The 24,886-nt window shown below is 50.3% G+C and overlaps 2 protein-coding genes across 3 annotated transcripts; one reads left to right on the top strand and one right to left on the bottom strand.

The window, feature by feature from the left end:
• The first annotated feature begins 1,223 nt into the window (after positions 1-1,223).
• On the top strand, positions 1,224-9,986 carry Ccdc9b (coiled-coil domain containing 9B). Of its 2 annotated transcripts, XM_034495561.2 has the most exons (11): positions 1,224-1,385; positions 2,141-2,254; positions 2,549-2,656; positions 3,314-3,469; positions 3,546-3,674; positions 4,305-4,504; positions 4,752-4,807; positions 5,368-5,421; positions 5,508-5,601; positions 6,145-6,184; positions 6,268-9,986. In XM_034495561.2, the coding sequence occupies exons 1-11, from the start codon at positions 1,374-1,376 to the stop codon at positions 6,808-6,810; spliced, it is 1,506 nt and encodes a 501-aa protein (XP_034351452.1). In that variant the 5' UTR covers positions 1,224-1,373; the 3' UTR covers positions 6,811-9,986. The 2 variants fall into 2 exon arrangements, with proteins under 2 accessions (XP_034351452.1, XP_076785604.1); XM_076929489.1 differs by lacking the exon at positions 1,224-1,385 and having other exon boundaries at positions 2,480-2,656.
• A 4,739-nt stretch (positions 9,987-14,725) lies between these two features.
• Positions 14,726-17,871, bottom strand: Inafm2 (InaF motif containing 2). The gene has a single exon (XM_034496319.2). The coding sequence runs from the start codon at positions 17,514-17,516 to the stop codon at positions 17,058-17,060; it is 459 nt and encodes a 152-aa protein (XP_034352210.1). The 5' UTR covers positions 17,517-17,871; the 3' UTR covers positions 14,726-17,057.
• Between the last annotated feature and the right edge of the window lie 7,015 nt (positions 17,872-24,886).

Here is a 24,886-nt window from a genome sequence, read left to right as displayed (position 1 = left end):
CATGTGCGTGTGCATGTGTGTGTGTGTGTTCATGTGTGTGCATGTGTGTGTATGTGTGTGTGAATGTGTACATGTGCGTGTGCATGTGTGTGTGTGTGTATGTGCATGTGTGTATGTGTGTGTGTGTGTGTGTGTAGACAAAAGCGGGGAGGGAGACAGAGATCTAGGAGCTTGGATGCGTCACTGTTGCTGGGAAAGTAGACAAGAGTCTGAGTCAGTGGGAACATCCGGCAGGAAGGGAGGAGGGTACACAGTGGCATTTGCAAGCAGGATGGGAACTCTGGAGCTGCAGAGACGGGGTGTGGGGCCAGGGGCGGAGGCCTGGACAGCAGAGGGGCTGAGGAGAGTAGCTAGAGAACGGGGTGGGGGAGATCATGGCGAGGGAAAACATCTGAGGCCTGGTCAGTCAGGGACATAAGGAATGCCGGAGTTTGTGACGCTCGTGTCAAGGCCTGGAACTCAGGACCACATAAGAACTGAAGCTGACCTGGACACCCCTGAGCAGAGACTGGCCTCCGCTGTGTGAAGAACTAGGGAAGGGGTCTGTGTCCTTTCTTGGGATCAGAGAGTCTGCAAAGGTTATCCTGGGAGTGCAAGGCATGAAAGGACCCTGTGAGAGGATCCCAGGGGAAGAAGGCCATTGTTGACTGTTCCCAGTGGAAATGTTAAGGACCCCAGAGAAAGGCTCCTTTCAGCATGGTAGGGAGCTGGAAACCCAGAGAGTTAGGCCTCCAGGAGTAGCTATGATCGGAGTACAGAGAAAACCACATTCCAATTCAGGGACCAAATGATGGAGCATTTTAGGTCTGTGGTAGCGTGCAATGGCCCTGGGGAGGAGGTTTCTCACTCTTATCTAATGACTTAACCACGCTGACTGGACAGCCAGCAGGACAGCAGAGAAACGCTTGAGGGAGGGCTGTTTGTGGGTAGAACCTACATCTCTTGCCTTTTTCTACTAGTGGGAGGGATGAAGACCTGTGCACGCTGGTCAGCTATCCCATTTGCCTGCCAACACAGACAAGGGGTCTTACTGGAGCTCAGGACCACAGGTGAAAGTGGGCCCTGCGTGCCTAGATCTCCTGGGGGGGGGACACTGAGGCAGGGCAGGGAGAGGTGTTAGACTAGACCAGCCGGCTGCTGGTGCCCTGGTCCTCGCCCTCTGAGAGTGGAAGGGTGGGGGTGGCGGCTAGGCGTTCCTGGCTGGGAGCCCAGAGCACTCTTTTGTAATCACAACATGATCTCTTGTGCTGAGCAGCAAAGCTGAAGCCGGCAGGGAGAGGCCCGACAGGCCTGGCTCCTCCGGTGGCTCCAGCTTCCCTCCAGCTCTGGCTCCCGGGAGCTGTTTTGGAATTCTCTCAGCGCCTGGTATTTCCATGCATTTGGCTGTGAGTGGCACCTCCTCTTTGGCAGGGGGCTTCTAGAGGATGGGAGGGAGCTAAAGAGCTAAGCAGCCATATTCTGGGGACAGCTGGTGGCAGCTGGGCCTGGGAGGAAGAGAGCCATGGTGAGGCAGGTGGTGGGCTGGGCAAGGCACTGAGCAAAACACAGACCCCACAGCCAGACACAGAAGAACCTCAGATCTTATGCAGAGGCATGGCTTGCCCAGAGTAGCTCCCAGCTGGGGCTGTTTTGGACCTGCTGTTCTCCTGTCAGCCAGCAAGCAGCTCAGCTCTGGAGGGCTCACTGGGCCCATAGGAGTTGCTCTCTCCTTCAGACTGGGCACAGGCTTAGGGAGTGGGGTCCAGTGCCTGGGAGGCCAGAACCAAGCTAAAGCCTGCCTCTGTGTGTGCGGTTCTAGATTTGGGAGGCAAATAGTCTCCCCTCGACCTCCTGAATCCCCTGGCAGCTTCCCAGTCATGGCAGGTTCGGCTGCCAGAGCCATTTTTAACTCTCATTCCAGGCTGTGCTCACAGCAGAACCCCCTGGGGAGCCAGGGGGAGGGGCAGCCTGCTGCTGGGAGCAGAGGCCCTGGGTATGAAGCCCTGACCTGAGCCCCTCAAGAGGCAGACTGGCAGTCAGGCCTCACTGGCATGGGGCTTGGCCCTCTGTAGACCATCTTCCTGAGGAACTTCCTTCACCCTGTGTGCTGTAGCTTGGGCCTATAACCTGTTCCTTGTATTGGGTCCCCTGACTTCTACAGGGACCTCACAAAGCTGAGTCCATGATGCACAGGCACGAGGATAAAGATGCTGAGCTGGACCGTAGGATAGTTGCCCTGCGCAAGAAGAACCAGGCCTTACTACGAAGGTACCAGGTGAGTGTGTTGTACTGGCTGAGAGAGCTCCTGTGGCTGCTGTCCCTGGCCACCTTCAAAAGGCTGTTTACACAGTGGGTTCTCTTGGAGGGCTCTAGACCATGTCCCCAGGCTCTGGCCTAGGGTTTGGGTGGATAGTCTCTCACAGAGGCTCCGTCAGAGTCTTGGGCACTGGTGATGTGGTGCCTCTGCCCCCTGGTGTCCCGTTGGTGTTTCTCTGTGTAGGCCTGTCAGCATCTGTGTGTCTGTGATCCTGGGGGTCCATGGCCTTGCTGACCTCAGGCCCTCCCACAGGAGATAGAGGAAGATCGCCGGCAGGCGGAGCAGGGAGGCATGGCTGTGACCACTCCAGGGTTCCTCCAATCCGACAGCCTCACAGTCACCATCAGCCAGGTTCCTGGTGTAAGTCTCACCTTGGAGACAGGCAGGGTTGGGGCCTGGTTCATGCCTAGGGTGTTACAACTACCTCATTTTCTTCTAATTGCCTTTCTGGGTGCCTCTGAGTGACAGGCTTCCTCAACAACCAAGCTATTGCCATCTTCTCCAAAGGGCCACAAAGAAAAGGCTAAACAGAAACCTTTGTACAGACTTTCCCAGTCCTACAGCTCTGCACATATGCCATATGTGTCGAGTACAGCCTTCTTCTTACCCCAGACACCGAGGCCGAAACCCTGCAGAGAAGTCTGGGCTGAAATAAAACAAACAAACAAACAAAAACCAACAACAAAAAAACCCCAGTGTCTTAGAGATAAGGCCATATTGTCTGCATATTCTGGATTTTTTGACTCAGAGATGACAAGCCCGTATGGCATCTTAGGCTCCTCTGTTGGCTCTGAGCTCTGAATAACTAATACCATTGGCATGTAGACTCCAAGCTTTGCCATGGGCATTCCAGGGAGTCCTAGGGCTAGAACCCAAACCTAGGGAACCCCTCCACCTCCACCCCTAGCACCCAGCACCCAGCACCCAGCACCCAGCACCCAGCACCCAGCACCCAGCACCCAGGTTCTGCTCAGGGTTACTCATGAGGTCTGAGGACACAGGTGTCTTGATCTGCAGGAGAAGAGGGTGGTCAGCAGAAACTGGGCCAGGGCGCCCCTTTCACCTGGAGTGACTGCCACACTGACAGATGATGAAGATGCTGTAGACTCACGGGGAACTTTCAGCATGGGGGACCGGGTGGATCTCGCTGTCACCATGGAAAACAAAGCCAAGGTGAGCAGGTGAGGCTTCCAGACCTCAGGTCTCCTTCCCTTAGCTCAGTCATGATGCTTATCTATACCCTCTCCAGGCCAAACGGATAGTAAGTGAGAAACCCACAACCCAACCAAGGAGCCCACAGGCAAAGGGGACATCTGGAGGAGGCCGGGGCCGGAGTTCTCCCTTGCAGATGACTTTCAGCTCAGATTCAGCAGGGAAGGTACATCTTCAAGAAGGGTAGGGATACAATCTCCATTTGGAGTAGGCAGAGAAACTAAGTCAAATATGCCTCTTACCTGGGCAAACCTGGCCTAGGCACCACCTGTGAGAATTCTTACCTTCTTCCCCTTCTCTGGCCAATATCCACTTTGGGTGCACCTTGCAGTGAGAAATGATTAAGGCAGATATATTATCCAGCCATAATATGACCCATGACTCACCCCTATGGTGTCAGAGGGATGTGTAGGTGACTGGCTATGTGCCAGCTGTGACCTCTAGGTGGCAGCAGCCCCTTGTAATTGTTCTTGGTTTTGCTTACCACCTATGGGTGCCCCTTCTGTCTTTGGCTGGTCTATCCACACCAGGAACTCTAAGAGATGCCTCCTTTCACAGATAGGGACAGAATACACAGAGAGGTTAAATTACCTGTCTCAAAGTGAACCTGTTGGCAGTGAACAAGTGGATGCGTGCAAACTGTCCGTAGCAAGCACAGCATGCTGGGGAGGAGACAGACCTAATCATGTACTGGGAAGTGGAGACCTTGCGAGAGGAAGGGGCTCACGACTCTAGAACTCCGCTCAAATCTTCTCCCTACTTCTCCCCCACAATACTGAGTATCTTCCCTTTGCAGGGTGTTCTGGAGCCCCGGAGTCCAGGTGTGGTCCCAGGCCCACCTCCCCAACAGCTCTTGGGGGTGCCCCCAGAGGCCAGCTGGGACTACTCGAAGTGGAAACAGGAGAGAGAGCAGATTGACCTGGCCCGCCTTGCCCGGCACAGAAACCCACAGGGTGACTGGAGCCGCCCATGGGACCTGGACAAAGCCAAGCCCATGTGGGTGGCATGGCTGAGCAGCTTGCTGTGGTTGTGGGACTGGGGTAGGGCTAACTATGGGTGCCTCAAGGGAAAAGACTTGCCTGGGGCCCTGGTCCCACTGTTCTGTGTGCTCTTTCTTTCTTGGAACCACCAACTCTGTGCTACCCTGAGCTCTGGGGTTAGGGGAGACAATGTCTGGGTGGAGCCTGATGCAGCCTCTGCGACATTGCCACCAGTGACTAAAAGCCCTCCTCTGTCTACACAGGCCACAGAACTGCAACAAGCCTAGGGACAAGGACCTGGCCATGGGCAGCAGAAAGGGTGAGCAGATACCCACCTCATGTTCTTGTGCTTTGTTTTTTGAGAGTCTTAGCTCAGGTTGGCCCAGAACTCATGATAGCCCTGTCTCATCTAGGATCCCACTATCCTCTCTATTCATCAGAGATGAAAAGGAACATGGAGAGAGACTGTCCTTCTTTCCCCTCCCACACTACTTGACCTCTCTTGTGTTTTCTGAGCTACAGCTCAGGCTGGATTCAATGGGAGCCAAACTAGGACTTTCCTGATGCTGCTCCTCGCGGGGTAAAAGCCCTGTTGACCCTCCCTAGCTTGCTGTGGGAGGAGTCCTGTGAATTTCTGGTGATTTCCTTCTTCATACACAGAGCCTAGGGGCCAACGAGCTGGCCAGGTCATTTAGTTGGGTGTTGTAAACACAGACTAGGACTCCAGGCCACTTTTCTGTGAAGGTGGCTCGGGCTTCGGGAAGGTAGAACTCCTAAGGGAACGAATGGCCATCGGAAGCTTCCTGGTACTAGAAAGCTCTGGTTTCTGTTTTAGATCCTTTGGCACCTCCCATCCCCATTTGCGTTGTTTCCCTTTAGGTCCTAGGACCCACCAGAAGCCTCGGCACCCACCGTCATCCCTGGGTGGAAAATGTGAGTTGGGGGTGGGAAAGGAGCAGTATCGCTTCAGCTGGTGACGGCAGTTGTTACAGCCTTCTGTCCTCCACAATGCCTTGCAGGTCGGGGTGGACAATCTGGAAGACCCTCGGTGACACCTACCACCATAAGCAGCAAAGCCCAGGGGACGGAGAGACTAACTGGCAGGGCCCGAAGGTAACAGGTGACGGGGGACGGGGAGGCACGAAGAAATCAAGGCAGGTTTGTAGCTGTCCTAATTTCCTGGACTGGCCCAGGTCCCTCTGCTCCATCCCCAGGGCCCCTGATTCCTGGTTGCTTATTGCCTGCCACAGGTTAATGAGATACCAAGAAAGGCCACCAGCAGACGTGGTAGCAGTTAGAGCCTGGTGCCCAGAGGCTGTGGTAATTACAACAGCTCACTTCCCCTGGGATGGGAGGTGTGCCTTTCCCAGGCAGAGCATGCAGGAACATGCCTGGAGTCCCCACGGATCTCAGGGTGCAGCAGGCTTGGTCATAAACAGCAGCTGGGGACCTGGGATGGATGCTTATTGGAAATGGCTGGGCTTGAGAAGTAAGGTCCGGCTGGGAAGGGAGCATCCAGGAGCCTCCCTGGCTCCACTTTGAAACCACTGGGCTTTAGCTTCTCTCTGGGGCACACAGGCCACTAACTATGAAGTGGGTTACTTGAAGCAAGGTGGAGCCTGGAACAGGACCTGCTGTTTGCTTGTGTTTCTACAGGTATGACGTGAAAGAAGATGAGAAGCTGCAGAGCCAGGAGGTGGGTACTTAGGCATAGGCTAGGACAGGCTGGGGACAGAAGCTCCAAATTTACTAGCCACCTGGGCTATTCTTTTGCTTCAGGGAAACCAGAGCAACCCGAAGACTCCCAGTGCTGAGGAAGAGTGCGTACAGACTCGGAATGAAAGGGGGCCAGACAGACAAGAGACCATCCCTGCAACCAGTCCAATTCCAGCCTCCTCAGAGGGGCTAAAAGGAGAGTCAGGAACCTCTACAGCCAGTTTGTCCCCAGACTCCCCACAACATTCTGACTCGGCTCCCCTTGACCTCTCTGTGGGAGGAAGTAGCAGCCCCAATCCTGGAAAATGTACAAGTATACTCAGACCAAAGGCTGGGGCCCAGGAAAGTCCAGTGTCATGGCCAAATGGTTCTGAGCAGCAGACCCTGGGGTGCAATGACCACCAGCCTGGGCTGGAAGTCCACAGTGGCACTGAGTCACAGAGAGAAGCAGAGACCCCAGAGCTCAAAGTGAACAGGGCTGGTAAGGCTGGGGCACAGCAGAACCTGACACCAAGAAGCAGGCCCCCCAGAGGAACTGACACAAGGGCAAGGGGCACAAGTAAAAGAAGCAGGGCCGGTGGTCCTGGCCCTGCAGGAAGATGCTGAGTGAACCTCATGGGAGTTGGGGAGCTAGGCTGTGGAGGGGAGAACTCAGTCAAGAGTCTTCTGTGTGGTAGGAGTTACGGCTGTTAGTGGGAGTCTTGTACCTTCCCGGTTGAGCAATGTGGAAAAATTCCACAGGGACATCATGTGAGGGCCTCTTATGCATACCTCTCTCCACAGTGGGTTTGTACATGTAGGCAAGGTCCCTGGTGTATTTGCCAGGCTGGGATCTCTTGTTCAAGGCTGGTATCCCTGGCCTGGGCTTACTGTTACCTAGGCCATAAGCCTTTCCCACCAAGCAAGATTTGGAAAGACCCCAATACATGGGTCTCCTGGCTCCTTGTAGTTCGCCATTGCCAGGTCTCCCTCCCCAGTCACAAGCCTTCAGGCTCCTCAACTCAAGGCACTCTCAAAATTGGTATGGCCAGCCTAGCTCCTTTCTGATAACCATGCCTTTCATCCAGGTGACTCACAGTCCCTGTCTTCTAAGATGGCCAAACTGGGATTTCAACAGTTGCCTGAGGCCCAGAGAAAGTGATCTGGAGCTCAGGGCTAACAGAAACACACCCAGGAGTGAAAAAATAAAACCCAAGGCTTCTTGGGGGAAAGGGAGGCATGGGTGGGGTGGGGGAGGCTCTCTAACTGGGCTAGGATCCCAGCCAGGGAGAATGAGAGCTCACTTGCAGGTGCTGAACCTCCCTCCTCATATCCACATCAGACACCACGGGTGCCCTGAATAGACCTTGCAGCCCAGGGCCACTTCCTGCCCTCTCTTCCTTCTCCACTTCCCCTCACCAAGGCCATGCAAAAGCAAGCACACAGTCAGATAGAGGAAGATCAACCTCAGCTAAGTGCAACATCAGGATGTGTCTTTCTAACTCCATCCAGGCCCCTCCCACGAGGCCCACGTCTGGTGAATTATCCAGACTCTGCACAAGCTGTGGCTTCCTTTCAATACAACAAACATTTCCTGAGCATCCTCTCCCAGTAATTCAGCCAGTGGGCGAGGGTGACTCTGCCAGCAGGAGGGAGGGAAGAAACTCAGTCATCCGACAGCTCAAGGCTGAATGGCAAGTGCTGTTCTCATCTGTAGAAGCCTGGCAGCCCTGGGTAGGATGAGGGTAGGAGCCTGAAGAGACCCACCCTACCTCTGCTCCCCTTTTCTGATATGGCATGTGCCCTTTGCTCCTGAGCCCTTATCTTGGTGGCGCCATACAGCCCCCTTTCTCCCCTCCTCTCTAGGGGTAAGTGGGTCTTCCATAATCCTCTGAAGCTCTAGGGAAAGTCCTGCCATCTTATCTTTACACGCGAGGTCTGCAACTTGGGTTCCTGCCTTATTCTTCCTTCCTGCCTCTTGGTTCCATCTCTATTCCCTCTACTTAGGCAGGGGTGAATCTTCAGCAGGTCAGGCTGTTTAGAGAACTCTTCTCACGCTTTTGTGTGACGTGTGGTGCAGGTTGGACTCAGTGGGTCTGGGGAAAGTCTGAACATTTGCATTTCTAACCTGTCCCAGGTGAGGGAAACATGGCTGTTCCTTTTCCGCCTGAAGAACCCTTTGCAGAGTCAGGTTCTGGACTGTGTGAAGGGTTCAGGTTAGAGCAGACTCTAGATCTAAAGCAAGTTGTCCGCTCTGCAAGAACTGGGAGAGTGCTATCCCTGCCAAGTGGAAGAGGGTTCCTGGCTTCAGAGGCGCCTGCAGAAGATTGTTCGGGCAGTGGGTAGTGGAGTCTACTATGTAGTGCATCAAAAGGAAGCTGACTGAGAGGTGACAGGATGATGGGGCTGGGAGAGTCAGTGCAGTGGCTCAGAAGAAGTTCAGAAAGGAAAAAAAAATTCTGTACATACAAGATATGCCTGGGCCAGAGTGAAGAATCCAAATTTGCGTTTTCATTTTGCCTTTTGGTCTCAAGTATATTTTGACTTTGGAGTGTGACACAGGCCCTGGAGCTTATGACTCCTAAAGATGGGGCTAGAACAGAGCAGGTTCGGGCAGAGAGAACTCTTGAATCCAGATGTTGCAAAGAAATGGTTGTGATTAAGAAACTGAATTCTTGGCTGGGGGCGTAGGTTGGTAGAGCCCATTCTCAGTATACATGAACTTATAGGTTCAATGTCCAGAACATCCCAAGACAGACAGACAGACAGTGAGTGAGTCTGTCAGACAGACAGACAGACAGAGGAGATGAGGAGAAAGGAATCGAGGAGAAAAGGAGGGAGTGGGAAGAGGAAGGGAGACAGAAAAGAGAAAACTCACAATTCACCTCCCACTGGATGCTGCCAACTGTGCAATGTGATCCATCAAACAACACAGGGCAAGGCACATGTGACCACAGGTTGAGGATGTAAACATCTGGCAGGGTTCTGGTTCAGTCTTTAAAAATGAACTTAAATAGGAGAAGGAGCTGGTAAGGAGGACTGAGAGGATATGAGAGGACTGAGAGGGTTCTGAGGGAAGCTGTCCTGGGGATTGGTGAGAGCAGAAGCCAACATGGGACATCTTCAATACAGAAGCCTGCAACAACAGCAAGCTTTTCCTGAGAAAGGGGAGCTCTTCTCCAGGATAAGACACAGGGGACACCTCTCAGCTCTCTGACCAGGTTGTACCATACTGCTCTGTCAGAGTCAACTATGGAGCAGAAGAAACCCATGTCAGCCATTCCTCTTGAGGCTTCAAAGGGCCAGCCATGACTCTTCCTGGTTGCTTTGTTGAAAGGTCTGACCCAGAGTTTTTCCTTAGAAAACGCTCTTCCCTGCAACAAGCAGACATGACTAATCTTTAAAAGCAGGAGTCTTCATTAAACACAACTCTGGGAAACCAGATGCAGGGCTGGAAGGAACCAAGCAAGAAGGGTGCCCAGGAGGACCTGGCAGGGAGAGGACACCTGGAGATGAGGGTAGCGGAGAAATGGAGAGCATCCTGTCAGAAAGGTACACATTTAGATCCCAGGCACCAGGTAGAACAAAGCACACGTTGGCGTCTGAGACAATAAATACGAACTCTGCACCTCCCATCCACCTTGTTCAATGTTAACCTCTAAAGGCCTCAGTCTGCAGAATGGGGCTTGCTGCTCTGACCTTGGAGGGTTTCTGAGAACACTAGATACCTACACACAGTAGACACTCTGGGAACAGCAGCCTGGTGCTCTGAAAACATGTTGAATAAATGAAGTGGGCGTTGATATGAGGTCTTTAGCTGCTTGGTTTCTTTCTTTTATTTTAACTTTTCTTTTTATTGGGGATCAGCTCTCAGGGAAATGAGGGATGATGGCTCAAGCCATTCTGACAGCCCTTTGGGACAGACAGCTTCTTTTATTAACCCTGGACGTAGGGTGTCTAGTGGGGTGCCCTTGCTTTTATATGGAGTATTCTCTATCTTGTCTGGCTCTGTCATAGCCCTCTGAACCCCACAGCTGACTTTAGCTAGAAAGGCTTCTCTTTTCTTCTGTTTAAATACAAACAATCTCACAAATTCAGTGCCCAGTTTTTGTTTCATTGCCTTCCTCCAGAAGCCACCCCCACCCCCAGAGAGCTTCCTCTGTGTCTCCTGGAATTAGGTTCTGCCAAATGAGCAAATGACTGATTTCCTTATGGCCAGCCTCAGCTATTTAAAACAAGGTACACGTTTGGAAGGTCTTACCACTAGTTAACTTCAGACTTGATTCTGCTGTCAGGGACAAGAAGAGATGTCACTGGGCCTCAAAAACACCAAGAAATGGCAAAATTTTCCATATGACTGTCTTTTCTGAGGTTGAGGGCCAGTGAAGGTTGCTGAGAGGATAGAGATAAGCAACACTGCCCAGTGTCATTTATCAGTGGCCACAGACCCCACCAGCATCTCCTTCTAAGTCAGAGGCCTTTTCTAGGCTACTGAGTTAGGATAGATTGGGTGACTGTGGCTGCCTCACAGAGGCAAAATTTAGGGCTGAGAAAGGCATAGAGGAGAGAGCCAACAGAAAGCCCAGGCTGTGGCTGCTTTCTCTCAAGTCGGCTGCGCCTACGTCAGGGTTCTCATTAAGCAGCCACTTGACGCCAGGGAGGTGAAATAACACAGACCTGGCACCAGAAAGAACAAATGTGGCACCCGCTGCTCCTTTTAAGGACTGGCTGGAGAAGCAGCAGGCCCCAGGGCAGGAGGTGAGGCAAACACAGGAGCACCTTTGAGGCAGAGGGAGGAGCCTCTTAAGCCTACCTCCATCTTAACAAGCTCTCCAGGGTGAACTGTCAAAAATAATGGACAGTGCAGGCTTTTTCCTTTCCTTACAAACTCTGGAGACAGTGCTTTCTCTCCTCTGAACAGGGCAGCGGGCTCCGCTGAAGCAAAGGGGCCAAAAGTCACTGTGATAACCAGCTAACACCACAGAAAGAGTCCCCAAACTACAGAAATCAGGGAAAGGGGGGGCCAGTGGCTCTCCAGCTTCAGTGTGTATCAAAAATCACCTGGAAAGCTGTCTTTTGTTTTTTTGAGATGGTGTCTCTCTGTGCTAGAACTCACTCTGCAGACCAGGCTGACTGCAAACTTAAGAGATCTGCCTGCCTCTGTCTGGATTAAAGGAGCATGCCACCACCACACATCTGGAAAGCTGATTTTAAAGTGAAGGCCTGCTTCCACTTCCTGAGCCGGCTGCCCGGCTGGTCTGGGATGTGGCCCACAGAGTCACAGTTCTCCCAATTTCCCAGGTGATGCTGGTGCTGGTGCTGGTGCTGGTGCTGGTGCTGATGCTGGTGCTGATGCTGATGCTGTCAGGCTGGGAGTTAGTGTCTTGTTTACTGGCTTTCCCTTCACATTTCTTTCCATGCATCATTTCCCCCCAAAAGGATGTGTATTCCCTTGAGAATATATTACCTCATGTGTATGCACAGTCCTTTTATTCCCAAGGTAAAGCCTTTTCGCATCCATTACTTCCGTTCGCTCTCATGCCATTTGGTGGGCAGAACAGGAGGCCAAGCCTTTACCAATGCTACCAATGAGTTGTTTCTTACCTTCCTGCTCAGGGTCCCTTCTGAGAACATCCTGCCTCCACACCTAGGTCCTGGTCATGCATGAGCCGACTACAGCTCAGAGATGGGATCCTGTAACTTTTAAAAATATATAATTTTTTTTATGTGTGTGTCTGTGCACCACGTTTATAACTGGTGCCTGTGGAGGCCACAGGAGAGGGGGGACTCCTTGGTTGTTAGCCACCATGTGGGTGCTGGGTATTGAACTTGGATCTTCTGGAAGAGCAGCAAGTGCTCGTAACTGCTGAACCATCTCTGCAGCCCTGCTTCTGTGATTTGACACTGCCCAGCAGGCACCTAAGGGGACATGCAGCCTCTAGGATACAAGTAGGAGAAGCTTATAACGGCTACAAGCACGTAGAGAGAAGAGATATTTAAAAAGAAACCACTTCTGATTAACACAATTGCTTTTTTTTTTTTTTGACAAGTTTGTTTTGAGAGTTTTGAAGTCCACTTGGCTCAATGAATACCAAGTTAATGGTAATGGTTTGTGGAAAATATTCCTGAGGATATTAAATGGAATCTTGCTGTCGGTATAACTGAGGCTGTAATTAGGAAAATGGGGCTGTTTAGGATGGAGCCATGGGCACAGTGTGTGGTGATTTCCTGGTCCCCTTCCTGTAGCTTAACCAAGGCTTCAGAACTGTAAGACCACGTGGTTAGCAAAGGAGCTCATGACTGACCAGGTGACTCACGTGTGAGGGGGAGCGCTGCAGGCCTGGTTTGTTGTGACTGTGGACATCTTAACAGAGTCAGCGTGTGTGGCAGAGACAGGATTTGTTTGTTTATTTTTTGATGAACCATTGGAAGGAACAAAAACTCGTAACACAGGCTCTTTGCAGTAGAAAACCACAGGCTATGTTTGTGAGGGAAACAGATGTGACCAAAAGACTGTCAACAGTGCAGCTATTTTTGTAGACCCACATTAGTGCTGGGGCAGACAGGACAATGAATGGGTTGAAAAACCTATGCTGTACCCATGGATGACAGCCACGGACTTCTGGTTCCCAGATAAAACTGGAGGGCCAAACCCAGGCCTGTCAACACGGAAGGAAGAAATGGTTCAGCCGGGTCAGTGTGGCTATCGCTTCAATGAGATTGTGGGCTGTGTTCCATGCAGGCTCTGAGTGTGCCGTGACAGGGACACCATGATGACATGCTGATTTCTTCCAGCACGTTGACCACCCAGGTGATCAGCAGACTCTGAGGGCCCAGTGCTTTGTGCCAGGCACTAAGTTGGCACTGGTCATGAGAAGTGAGCAAAGCTACTGCACCCCTCTCCTCCCCAGAGGAGGCCAATTAAACAGGACAGCTGTGGCCCTTTTGTTACTGAATTGCAATTCCAGAAATACCTCCATTTTCTGCAGACAGGAAAGGGAGGGCAGTCATTACCCTTTTAAATAGCTGCAGTGGCCCTAAAGCCACCAACCTTTCAGTCTCCTTAGAGCAGCAAGTAGGAACAAGTCCATGTTCTGCCTTTAACACTTCAGACCAGGATATAAATACTTGACTACAGAACACACCAGCGTAGAATTCCCCAGTGAACACTGAAAAACAAGGTAGACGCAAAAGCTGCTCAAACCGAGGTACCATACTGTGTAGAAATATACAGCTGTCGATGGGGAAATAAAGCTTCAGAGAAACACTTCTTGTACCTGATCATCCATGGAGGACAGAGGAAGATACAAGCTATCCAAGGGGCTTCCTGACACTGTACCTTCAAAACTTCCTTCTTCTTTCCCTTTGGATTCAGGCTGCTAGAGAATGACCAGTGCTCTTAGTATAAGCAAACACAAAGGGGTTGTCCCAGTGCAGAGCAGGGAGAGGGAGAGATAACCAACCCCCTTGTACAGACCTTCTAGGCTGAAAAACACGGACAGTTTTGCTCCTTCCCAACATTTGCAAAGAAAGCTGTTCCGACGCCTGTTCCCATCCCATCAGGCCCGTTCTAATCAGCCAGCAGGCTCTCCGTGTACCTACTGCTGTCTTTGGCCAGTGTGGGAAGCTGTGTGCAGCTGTAGAAGCCACATGTCCCCATCTGTAGAAAGAGGGGCTGTGTCCAAAAGCCAACAAACTCACTCTCCTGCTCTGCTGCTGTACCAAGCCCTCTCACAGAAAGCCTTTGTGTAGGCTGAAGAGGGAAATAAAGGAAGGCGGGACTTTTCCCTTGCCTCCCTGCAGACTACAGGGTGAAGTAAAAGCACTGCGGCTACCCACTAACTGCTCTGGAGAAGTGCAGGCCACAGGGGGCTCCACCAACACTGGCTTCTTGTTCGGGATTTGTGCTGGGCTCCATTGTCTAGTAATGAGCTGAGCTCAGTTTCCTACCATGTATTTTTGCAGCACAACGAATCCCTTATATTTATGCTTTTCACCCACAGATCTTTTTTGTTTGCTTTAAGGGTAGGAAAAAACCCTTACCTTTGAAGCAACCTACACCTCTCAGAAGCTTGGCTCCAGGGGTGATAGGTTCTGACCTGGCAGTGCAGCCCCATGGCTTTGTCTTTCCCAGTGTCAGTACTCCCTGAGTAAGCAAGAGGCCAACAGTTTAAGGTGAGAGTGTGATGCCAGCAGGCAGCTGTCTTCACCTCAGACAGCTAAATGTTTTTGACTAAAATTTAATATTCACACATACTAGTTCTTTAGCTAATTGTCCACTTAATAAGGGTCCTGTAGAGTGGAACTTTTTTTGGCAAAAGCTGACGTTATTTTTCAACCAGCGGCTGACTTTCAACCAGCACCTGCCTGACTGAGCCGGATCCTGCCGCCCCTCTGTAATCTGTTCAGCAGCAGGCCCTGAGAACAGTAAGGCAATTGCCTTTTCCTCCCAAAACTATTCATCACACCAGCCTCCGCACCTGAGACCACCTCTACTCCTCCTTCACCGAGTCAGTAAGAGAAATGATCGACTTACACCAGCTTAGGCAGAGTTCTTAGAATGTATTTTTGTTCACCTGAAAAATAAAACTTTTAAAAAATATACAGGACTTTTAAAGTACAGGTATATCTTGAATGGCTGAATTATAAATAATGTCTCTGGTCATGTTCACAGCTAGGGCTGGAGAAAATGTCCCAATTCCAGTGAAGGCTTATAGAGTCAGGAGACCAGCTGGACCACAAGTGGTCTTGCTGAACTCTTTGATCCAAAGTGGATTTAAACAGTCCATAAAGCAGGGTCAGGAGGGGAAGAGGAATGGACTCCCAGACACTCTCCCACGAGTCCAGAGGATTCTTGGAATAAGAGATCAATTTACAAATTATTAAAATATAGGACTAAAAATTCACACCATAAATATAAATGACAGGCTATTATTGAAGATACAAAGTGGCATTTTAGGTTTCTTCCCCCCAGTCTCTCATCAAAAATTTAAAAAGTCCCCATGGGCCTCCTAATGACTTAAGTCCTCATCAGCTGTGAAGAAATCTCAGAGCCCAGACACCTTGGGGTGTTAGCAGCCTGCTGGGAGGCTGCCAGCTTAGTTGCTATTTTCTTGCCCAGGACAGGACATGGCTTAAATCAAGACTGTTGTCCTGTAAACCTGAATCAGAGCTAACTACAAGGTAGGCCAGAAAAGTGGATAGAGAGTTTCAGGACTAAGGTGGGCAAAGTTGCTGTTTTGTTTCTTTTTAAAATAGCTAATTTCCCAAAAAGGAAACACTAAAAGGTTTGATCTCTGTCATTACCCAACTCAATTGCCTAAAAGCAAGTGGCAGGAGGAAATGGAATCCAAACTGAAGAATAATTTGATGCCCCGAGCGTGTGCGCGAGCTCGCTCTCTCTCGATCTCTGTCTGTCTGTCTGTCTGTCTCTCTCCCTCCCTCTGTCTGTCTCTCTCTCTCTCTCTCTCTCTCTCTCTCTCTCTCTCTCTGTGTGTGTGTGTGTGTGTGTGTGTGTGTGTGTGTCCACCTCTAGAAAATCGTTGGCTGCATTTAAGTGGACGCTTATAGGGAATGAGAAAGAGAAGCTGCCAATTCACTCTTCCCATGGCTAGTCTCTTCACTGGCTATCTAAGCACACTCCTGAACTTGAATTCTACCTTCTGCTCTTACTCTATAAAGCAACTCAGAAGCACATCAAAGCTCTGGTTTTGCAACTGATTTGGTCCTAACGGCAATCTGCTGTGTTAGGCTCAGAAAATAGGAAATGCAAAAATGAGTAAGACGAGATCTAGAAGGGCAAGAAATTAAATAAGACAAGATCTGGAACCGATAAGATAGTTGAGGAGCCGGAAAAGGAATGAGAGAAAACACTTGCCAATCACTGTACTTAAAAAGGCTTGCTCTTCCTAAAGGAATTCTGTGAGGGAAGGGACTGATCTAAACACAGCAGCCTTACTCCTTCTCTCCATCGCCCCTGGCGTGGATCCAGAGACTCAGGCTACAACAGGAAGCCACTTTGGTGGGAGCACTAGGATGGGAACCGGAGGGGGATCAGCACATTCCCCACCCTCCCTAAACGGTTTCTATTGCTAAGGTTTTTCCACTGTCATGTTAGCGGTCTAAGAATGATTATACTCTTGTGTAAGAACGTCAGAAACTTATCTTCCTGAAACAGGAAGGGAACAGGTGAAAGAGTGGGTGATGGAAAAGAAAAAAGGCTGTGTTTGTGCCCTTCTGGCTAAGTGCAGTTTGAAGGCCAGCAAATAGCCCTTGCTGGACCCCACCATTCAGTAGCTACCCAGGCTGTGGGGAGATACATAGAATTCTATGTGATTATAGCATCTAGTGCATATGTCAACAACTATATACAGGGATCTATAAATTAAACGCATGTCTGGCCACTGCAACTAGGTTGACGTACCTGAGCTCCGCTACTTTTGGTGCTCTCTTCTTTGGGAGAGCCTCAGCTTATTAAAAAAGAGCCCCTACACAACTCCCTACCTTCCCCTGAGTCTTGGGGAGGGGGCACCCGAGTCACCCCCTGCGTTTAGGAAACACCAGAGCTAGCAGCACAGAAGGGCTGGGTGCTACGCTCTCCTCACCCTCCCCCCAGTTCCCCTTATGGCTCAGGGCCCTGGCGCAGCACGGTGCTGGGAAGATCAAACCCCGAGTCCCGGCGAATCGTGGTCCCTTGGCTGAAGATCCGGTTGTGCATTACCGGCTCCCGGGGCAAGCTGGCGGTTGCTGAGGTGTGTGGGGGCGTACGCTCGCGTAGGGGTCACTCCGGCGGGCTCCGGACCCGGTCCTGCTGCAAAGTCCTGCTTGGGGGATTGGGGGACGATGATTCCCGACCGTCCCCAACACGGAGAGATTCAACGACTCCGGGGCTCTTCGGCCGCTTCCTCTTCGTCCTCGTCCGGCCCCTGCGGCCGCTCGAGCGGCCCGGCCAGGGGGCTGTCTGCAGCGGGCTCCGGGGGCGCCGGCCTCGCCGCCTGCAGCGGGGGCGCGTCGCGTGGCGCCTCGCGGCGGGACGACCTGGTGGTGTTGGGCCCCGCCGCCGACACCGAAGTCCCAGACGGGCCGGTGGTGTTGGAGCCGCTGGGGGGCGGGCCGACGGCTCCCCCCGAGGTCCCGGCGCCCACCGGCTGCCAGATGAGACTGTAGTAGACGGCCAGTACGATGGCGGCCAGCGACACGGAGAGCACGTAGGCGAACACCGTGGCTAGCCGGACCCACTTCTTGTTGGTCTTGGCCGCCATCTTCGCCTTCTTGTCCCCGGTGTAGGTGGCCGGCTTACCCCGCTCGGCCGGGGCCGCGTCGCGCTCCTTCATGGGGGGGCCCCGGCCTTTGCCCCGGTGCTCCACGGCCCCGGCTGGAGGGGGCCTGGCGGCCTGAGAGGACTGGGCAGGGGGCGTCTCGGCGCCCTGGCTTCCCGGCGGCCCCGCGCTCCGCCGCTGCTTCTCACGCTGCCCGCCCGCAGCCCGCCACCGCGTCGCTGCCGCCGCCGGGGCCTGGGCCCGTCACCGCCGCCAGCGCCGCCGCCGCCGCCGGCCCGCCAGCTGCTTCCCGGCCGCCGCCACAGCCACAGCCGCCCGACTCTGCGTCCCCATCCGCTGCCGCCGCCTGCCCGGCCGCCGGCTGCCTGGTCTCCAGTGGCCGCGCGGACCGCGCGCTCCGGCTCTAGCCCGGCTCCCCCGCGGGGCGCGCCGGTGCAGGGGGCGGGGCCTCGCGCTGCCGGGGGGGCTGCCCCTTAAAAGGGCGATAAAGGGGCCCGGAAGTGCCGCGCTGGGAGGCGGCTGCGGCGGGGCTTCGTGGGCCCCGTGGGGGACGCCCAGTTAAGAGAGAGTTAAGGGAGGCTGGGCCTTAAAGGGGCGACAGGCTCTTCTTTAAAGGGGGAACGGCACTTTGCCGGAGGGAGTGCGGAACCAGGAGGTGGCAGGGAGGGGCAGGCTCCTCGGAAAGCTGTCAACTCGGGCGTCTCCTCACGTGGCCCCAGGCTAGGAGGTGGTATGTGGGAGAACTTACCAGGCCCACCTACACCAGGTCTCTGAAGTGGGGCTAACGCTAAGCTCGTGCTCTCCGCGTAGCTCTCGCGCAGGGAGGGGGTAGTGTCCCAGACCCCTTCACCCCAAAAAGCCTGGTTCGAGTCTGGAAACCTGGCGCCTGCGCACCGAAACCGTGGCCTGTCGCCCTTCTTCTCTTGGGCTGTACTCTGAGACCACTCGAATCTTGCCTGATTGGGTCCTTTTAGGACCCCCGAGTCAGGCTAGCGTGAGCCTCAGGGACAGAGCCAAAGGCTGAGTTTGTTTCCTAGACTCGCCTGCCACCTTAATCTCAAATCCCACAACAGGTCTCAGGTCTTACTTTATGGTCTTTTGACTCTCAGTGCTGGCCTTGAATTGTACCCAAGGGGCTGCACTGAACTGGTGGAAGACATCTCCCAACGTTTTTGTTCTTTAATCCTCTTCAGCCCCAGGAGCTAGAGAATTGTCTTTTCCCATAGAGGCTTGGTCTTACCAGGTTTCAGACTTTGTTTGCTCTTAGGGCCCTTCGTTGCCGGCAACCCTCCACACGCAGGGACTCTTTTCTTTGCATACTTCACCCTCTTCTCCTTTGCTTCTTTTCTCCCTATTTCCTCTTGTAATTCACTGTAATTTCTAGGTCCCTCCTGCTCCTCCTTCCTTCGTTCCCCAAACCGTCTTTGTGAGCAGCCTGGATGCCTCAGTGGATTAGAGAATTGACTGTATTGCCCTGTGTGGGAGAGGACTGTGGTCCTGATGTAGTTGGGGTGGCTGTGGCCTCTGCGAGGGCCTGGCTGGATTCTAACCCCGTGGGCAGGACTCCCTCCGCCCTTTCCACTTCCCCCTTTCCAGGAGCCTTTGACTTTGACTTTCCTTATCCAGCCCTTCCCCAAACTTTCTATCCCTAAGCACAGAAGCAGCTACCAGAAGTGTACTAGTGGGGTGCTGGAACCACAATTTCTAATCCGGTCCTGATTGGAGGCTCAGGTGGGACTGTGCCTCTAGCAATGGCCCACCCAATGCTATTTCAAGGAAAACCGTGCCTTTTTAATTTCTGAGAAATTACAAGGATATTGGGAGTTTAGTGTTTATTGGCTTCTGTGGATTGATAGGCGGTGTGTGTGTGTCTCCTCTCCCCCCCCGCCCCCCCCCCACACACACTAGGGCAGCCAGAGCAGGTCTTGAAAGTGGCCTGTAGCATTAAAGCCCAAGAATCGCCGTCAACTGTTGTTTTCTCTTTACTCAGTTGTTCTCTGACCTTCCTGGTGGTGTTGCTCACAGCACCATCCCAAGTTGAATTTCGATTTAAGATCTCATATAAGATCTTAAATCTTTGTTAGGCCCCTTTGTCTCCCTTTCTAGAATGCACTCCATATTGCCTCTTCCTATTTCTGCTGCAAATTACACTTCCTTTTTCTTTCTTGCTTCCCAGCAGAGTCGGGAAAACAATGTGTCACTCCTTTTTTATTCTAAACAATGATGTACTTGAAGTCCTTATTCAATTCCTCTCCTTATTCTTCCCCAAATGAAACAGTGCCAGATTCTTTAACCTGTCGTCAATAAGCACTATTTATTATCTGGATTTACATAGTGTCTTTTACCCCTGGAACTCAAAATGCTTTCAGATATAATTGAGCCTGATCTCCCTGGTGCCTGAGCCATTAAGAAACCATTAGCGTATTCCTGTTGCCGGCAACTAAATGGCCCCCTAGTGGCCTGAAAGTGAATATGCTTTTCTAAGTGCCTCTCCCCCACCAAGGTTAGGCTGGAACTCAAGAATCAAGGCAAGTTTGGGGACAGAATGGACCCAAAAGGCCATCTTTGGTGAATATCCTCAACCACCCTGGAGCCTCTTGTATAACATTCCCGTGGTGCGCTGTGCGGCATCAGCTAAATGACTGTCTCTGCTGAGAGGCCTCATTGTCTGCTCCCTGAAGAAGCCCTTTCGACCTCTAGAAAAGTTCAAAGCAATCAAAGCAGCAGCACAACCTACAGTCTTAGTATGTGCCAGGCACTATGTCTAGAGTCATAATTATTTGCAATATATCTATCTCCATTTTGTAGAAGAAACTGTTTCAAAGGGGTTAAGGTGCTTACCCCAGATCACTTGACTAGAATTCAATTAGCACCCAAGTCTTACTGACTTCAGGACTTAGATGCTTGATTCATGTTCTACTCTGCTTGGAAGCACAGCCAAACCTCGTCTCTCTAGTGGATTTTGTGGAGCACCAGCCATGTCTCCATGGGATGGAGATATTCTGCCAGGAGTATTGGCTACGATGGCTCCCTGCTGCTACTGTTCCTGGGAATTGTCCCCAGGCAGGAAAGGGAGTTGCCTCTTTCTCCTCAACTACCAGACCTTTAAGTAGAATGAAACAGCAATGAAATCCAGCCAGAGATCTGCAGGGTCTTTCTGGGAAAGAGGGAAGACCTTTTGCACCCTGCAGGAGTTGCAGAAGTAGACACCATGTACTGACAGGAGCCAGAGACAGATGTATAGTATAGGTTAGTGAGGTGTGGGAAAGGCTGAACATGACATTGAGTGAGGGGGTTGTTATGGAACCGCTAGCCTGTGAAGCAGGATTTAATACCCTGACAAAGACCTTGGGAGACTGGAGAAACACCACAGTAAAATGGAAGGCCAGAACTGCCATGAAAAAAAGGTTTAAAAAAAAGCCTGAGGGTTGGGGTGCTACTGTGGATATTCTATGTGTGGTCAGGAGCCTATTTCAGTCTGGCCAGAAGTCTCATACAATACTTAGGTATCAAAGCAGTGAAGGAAGGATACCCATATTGTATCATGAAGCTTCTCCGTGTGAGCTGTCCTCTAGAGGCCAGCAAGAGGCCCTTCTATAACTAGCTCTGTGAAATAACAGAAGACAGTTGTTGAGGTAGCTAACATGGTAAGCATCCAGTGGGGGCGGTGCGGTGCAGGGCGGGTCCTGTCCAGTAGATCTATGGATCAGGTTGATACTGTAGTAGCCCTGGGGCAAGCTAGTTGGGTAGCTCACAATGGCACATTGTGCTTCAACTGAGCCAGAGGTTCTCAAGCACTTTATCTCGGGTTTCCAGAGCTAGCCTTGGTAGCACATGCATGTCGTTCTCACTACCTGAGAAGTTGAGGTAGAGAAACCACTTCAGGTTGGGAGTTCAAGACCAATCTTGGCAACATGTGACAGACAATTAAAAAAACTGAGGTCAACAAAAAAAAAGTTTTGTTGGGCTAGAGAGATGACTCCGTGATTGAGAGCATGAACTGGCTGCTCCTCCAGAGGACCAGAGTTCAATTCCCAGCACCCACATCATGGCTCACAACTGTCTGTAACTCTTAAGATTTGATACTCTCACAAAGACATACATGAAGGCGAAACACCAATGCACAAAAATAAACCCTTTGTTTGTGTGGGTTATAGTTATTAGTACATTAGAAATGAGGCAGGGATTTATAAACTATTAATTTGTTTGGACATTACAATTCTATTGCATGTGAACAAAGAACATGTTTTCATAAAAATCAATATATTTTTTTAAAAAAAACGGGTTTTTAAAAAAGTAACTTGGTTACTTTTAAAGTAAGTTAGACTTACTAAGATGCCAGGGTGGGGTACAGGTAGTCCTGGCTTTCCTGAAACTCACTATGTAGATGAGGCCAGCTTTCAACTCACAGGGCTGCCTGTCTCTGCTTCCCCAGTGTTGTGATTAAAGGCGTGTGTCACTATGCCTGGCCAGTTTCACATTTTTACAACTCCCTTGAACATTGCTTTATAGAAGACAGCTGGAGACTTACTTTTGCTGGCACTGTGTTTCTTCGGTCAAAATATATAAAGAAAATCTGGCATCGTGTAGATATGTGGTTGGAAAATAGAGGAGTATTTTAGTAGTCTTTCAGATCGCTGTGGCTATTTTTTGTACTACACCAAATCTCAACAAGTGCTAAGTGGAAGTTGCAATGCAGACTATAGAACGTTATTACTATCTGGGTGGGGGTGGCAGCCGCACAGGCCTTTAATCTTAGCTCTGAGGAGGCAGAGGCAGGTGGCTCTCAGAGTTCAAGACCGGTTAGGTCTTTAGAGTGAGTTCCAGGACAGCCAGAACTACAAAGAAAAACCCTGTCTCAAAACAACAACAACAACAACAACAACAACAAAACAAAAACAAAACAAAAAACACAACAACAACAAAAACCCAAGCCAAACCAACTAACCAAACAAACAAAACAGCCATACCTCATTATTACTTTATCAATGGACTTTTGGTACTTAATTGATTAAAGTCACTGTCTACCTTGCTCTTGGGAAGGCATTTTTATCCATGCATGATTTTGTAATATCCTGTTTTAGTTATTAGAAAAATATTGACTTACTGGCATGCATATTTCCAAATTTTGATACATTTAATGATGCAATATAATATTAATTTTTTTGGTAATCCAGAAATGGTTCAAACCCTTGGAAATCAGTCAAGCTCATAATATAGTACATACAGGTTATTCCAAATTCTATTTTTACTTGAAAGTTCAGACTTTTATCATTGGCAACAGATGTCAGTTTTCCTCAAAGTGACAGGGACACTTGGTTCATACTTGAGAAAACATCTGCCAAGTCTTCAAGTCTGCATGGCGACAGCTCTGTGTCAGCTGTTCTTCAAGTGACAACAGTGTTCCATAGCAAAGGTGGCCAGTTCAGGTCATAACCCAGTCACTCAAGTGTTTTCCCCAAAGGGACGCTTATACTTCTGTGTGCAGTAGAGTGCCTACAGCCTGTCACTGAACATATTAGAAGGAGCTGTGTGTAAGTGTCGTGATTTAGTATAGTGTAACAAGTTATTGCTTGTGAAGGATGTTCTTAACTGAACCTGGATTTTGCTCCCCTTTCTTCCTTTTCCTCTCTTAAATGCATAGTTCATGTGTTGCTTTCTTCTCAGTATTATGTTTGTACCATTGGTGCAAACGTCAGACTCGTTTAAAAGGCAGAATACACATCTTAGTATTGTGAAAATAATTTTGACTCTGTGAAATCTCTGAAAAGGTCTAAGAACTTAATATAAGATTGGAAACTTTGAAACTTCTAAAGGAAAATACTTCAAGATGTAGGCCTAGACATAGGTCTTCTGAATGGGCTTCCAGGGGCTCAGATAACCAGTCAGAACTGACGTCTTGGATTCATTCCATCAATGAAAGGGCTTCTTTATAGCAAAAGAAATAAATGCCAGTGTGATGGGACAGGGTGTGTGTGTGTGTGTGTGTGTGTGTGTGTGTGGTAACCCCTCATGTGCATGCAAGGGTTACCAGCTATTCATCTGACAGGGGACTAATATTCAGAATATATAAAGAATTCAGAGGTTGAAGTCATGGCTTAGTGCTTTCGCAGAGGATCCAGTTTCAGTTCTTAGTACCCACATGACCCCTCACAGCTACCTGCCCCAGGGCATCTGAGGGTATGCCTGTGGTGCAGAGACACACATGTAGACAAAACACTCATACATATTAAATAAATAAGATTAAAAAAATTTCAAAGATTAAACACCAAGGTAACAAATAATCCAACCAATAAATGAGTGAATGAACTGAGTTCACAGTTCTCAAAAGCAAAAAATATAAATAGCCAATAAATACATGAAAAGGGGTGGGGTGGGGGCTGGAGAGATGGCCCAGTGGCTAAGAACCCTTGTTGCTCTTGCAGAAGACCCGAGTTTCATCCCCAATACTTATATGAAGTTACAACTGTAACTTCAGTTCCAGGGGATCTGGCATCCTCTTCTAGTCTCTGTGGACATTAGGCACATACATAGCACACACATATACAGTCAGCCAAACAGTCATATACATAAAATAAAAATAAATCTTTAAAGGTAAATAAATGATTTAAAAATTATTAAAATATATTAAAAAAAAACACAGGAAAAGGTGTTTATCCTTATCCATCAGGCAAAAGCAAGTCAAATAACAGTCCCAGTTACCCTAGTTAGGATAACTGTCATCAAGAAAGCAAGCTAATAACAAGCTGGGTGTGGTAGTGCACACCTCTAGTCCCAGAACTCAGGAAGCAGAGACAGGTGAGTGTCAGGACAGCCAGGGCTACACAGTTAGACCCTGTCTTAAAAAACAAAAAAGAAGGAGGAGGAGGAGGAAGGAAAGATGGGAGACAGGGGTGGGGGTTGGGGGAGGAAGTTATGGACCTAACTGATATTATAACCCAAACCTAAAGACAAATGCCACATTTTCTTTTACACAAGGAATTGTATTAGGGTTCTCTAAAGGAATAGAACAGATAGAACAGATTGTCTTAAAGGACATGGTCCAGGGAGTCCAGCAATGGCTGCCTCACATTGTAGAGGCTGAGAATCTAGTAGTTGTTCAATCTACAGGCTAGAATCCTTGCAGTCCTGATCTGGCTCTGAAGGGCTAAAGGAGATCTGGAGAGCTGCTAGTATTCAGTCTATGTTGAAATCCTGGAGATGCTGGTTCTAAAAATAGGTGAAGGAATGGCACAGCAGCAAGATAGATGGATTTGCCAGCAAGAGTGAGGGCAAGCAGGCAAAAAAAAACAAAGCTTCCTTTTCCACGGTCTTTTATGTGAGTTGCTATTAGAAAGTGTGGCCCAGATTTAGAGTAGGTCTTCCTGCTCCAAATGATCTGATTTAGAACATCTCTGCACCACAGTGTCCAGCATCTTGGTTTT

Source organism: Arvicanthis niloticus, chromosome 2 (genome assembly GCF_011762505.2).
Source record: "Arvicanthis niloticus isolate mArvNil1 chromosome 2, mArvNil1.pat.X, whole genome shotgun sequence".
NCBI lineage: Eukaryota > Metazoa > Chordata > Mammalia > Rodentia > Muridae > Arvicanthis > Arvicanthis niloticus.
Note: the sequence above shows the minus strand (reverse complement) of the source record. Positions and strands in the feature narration are given on the sequence as shown.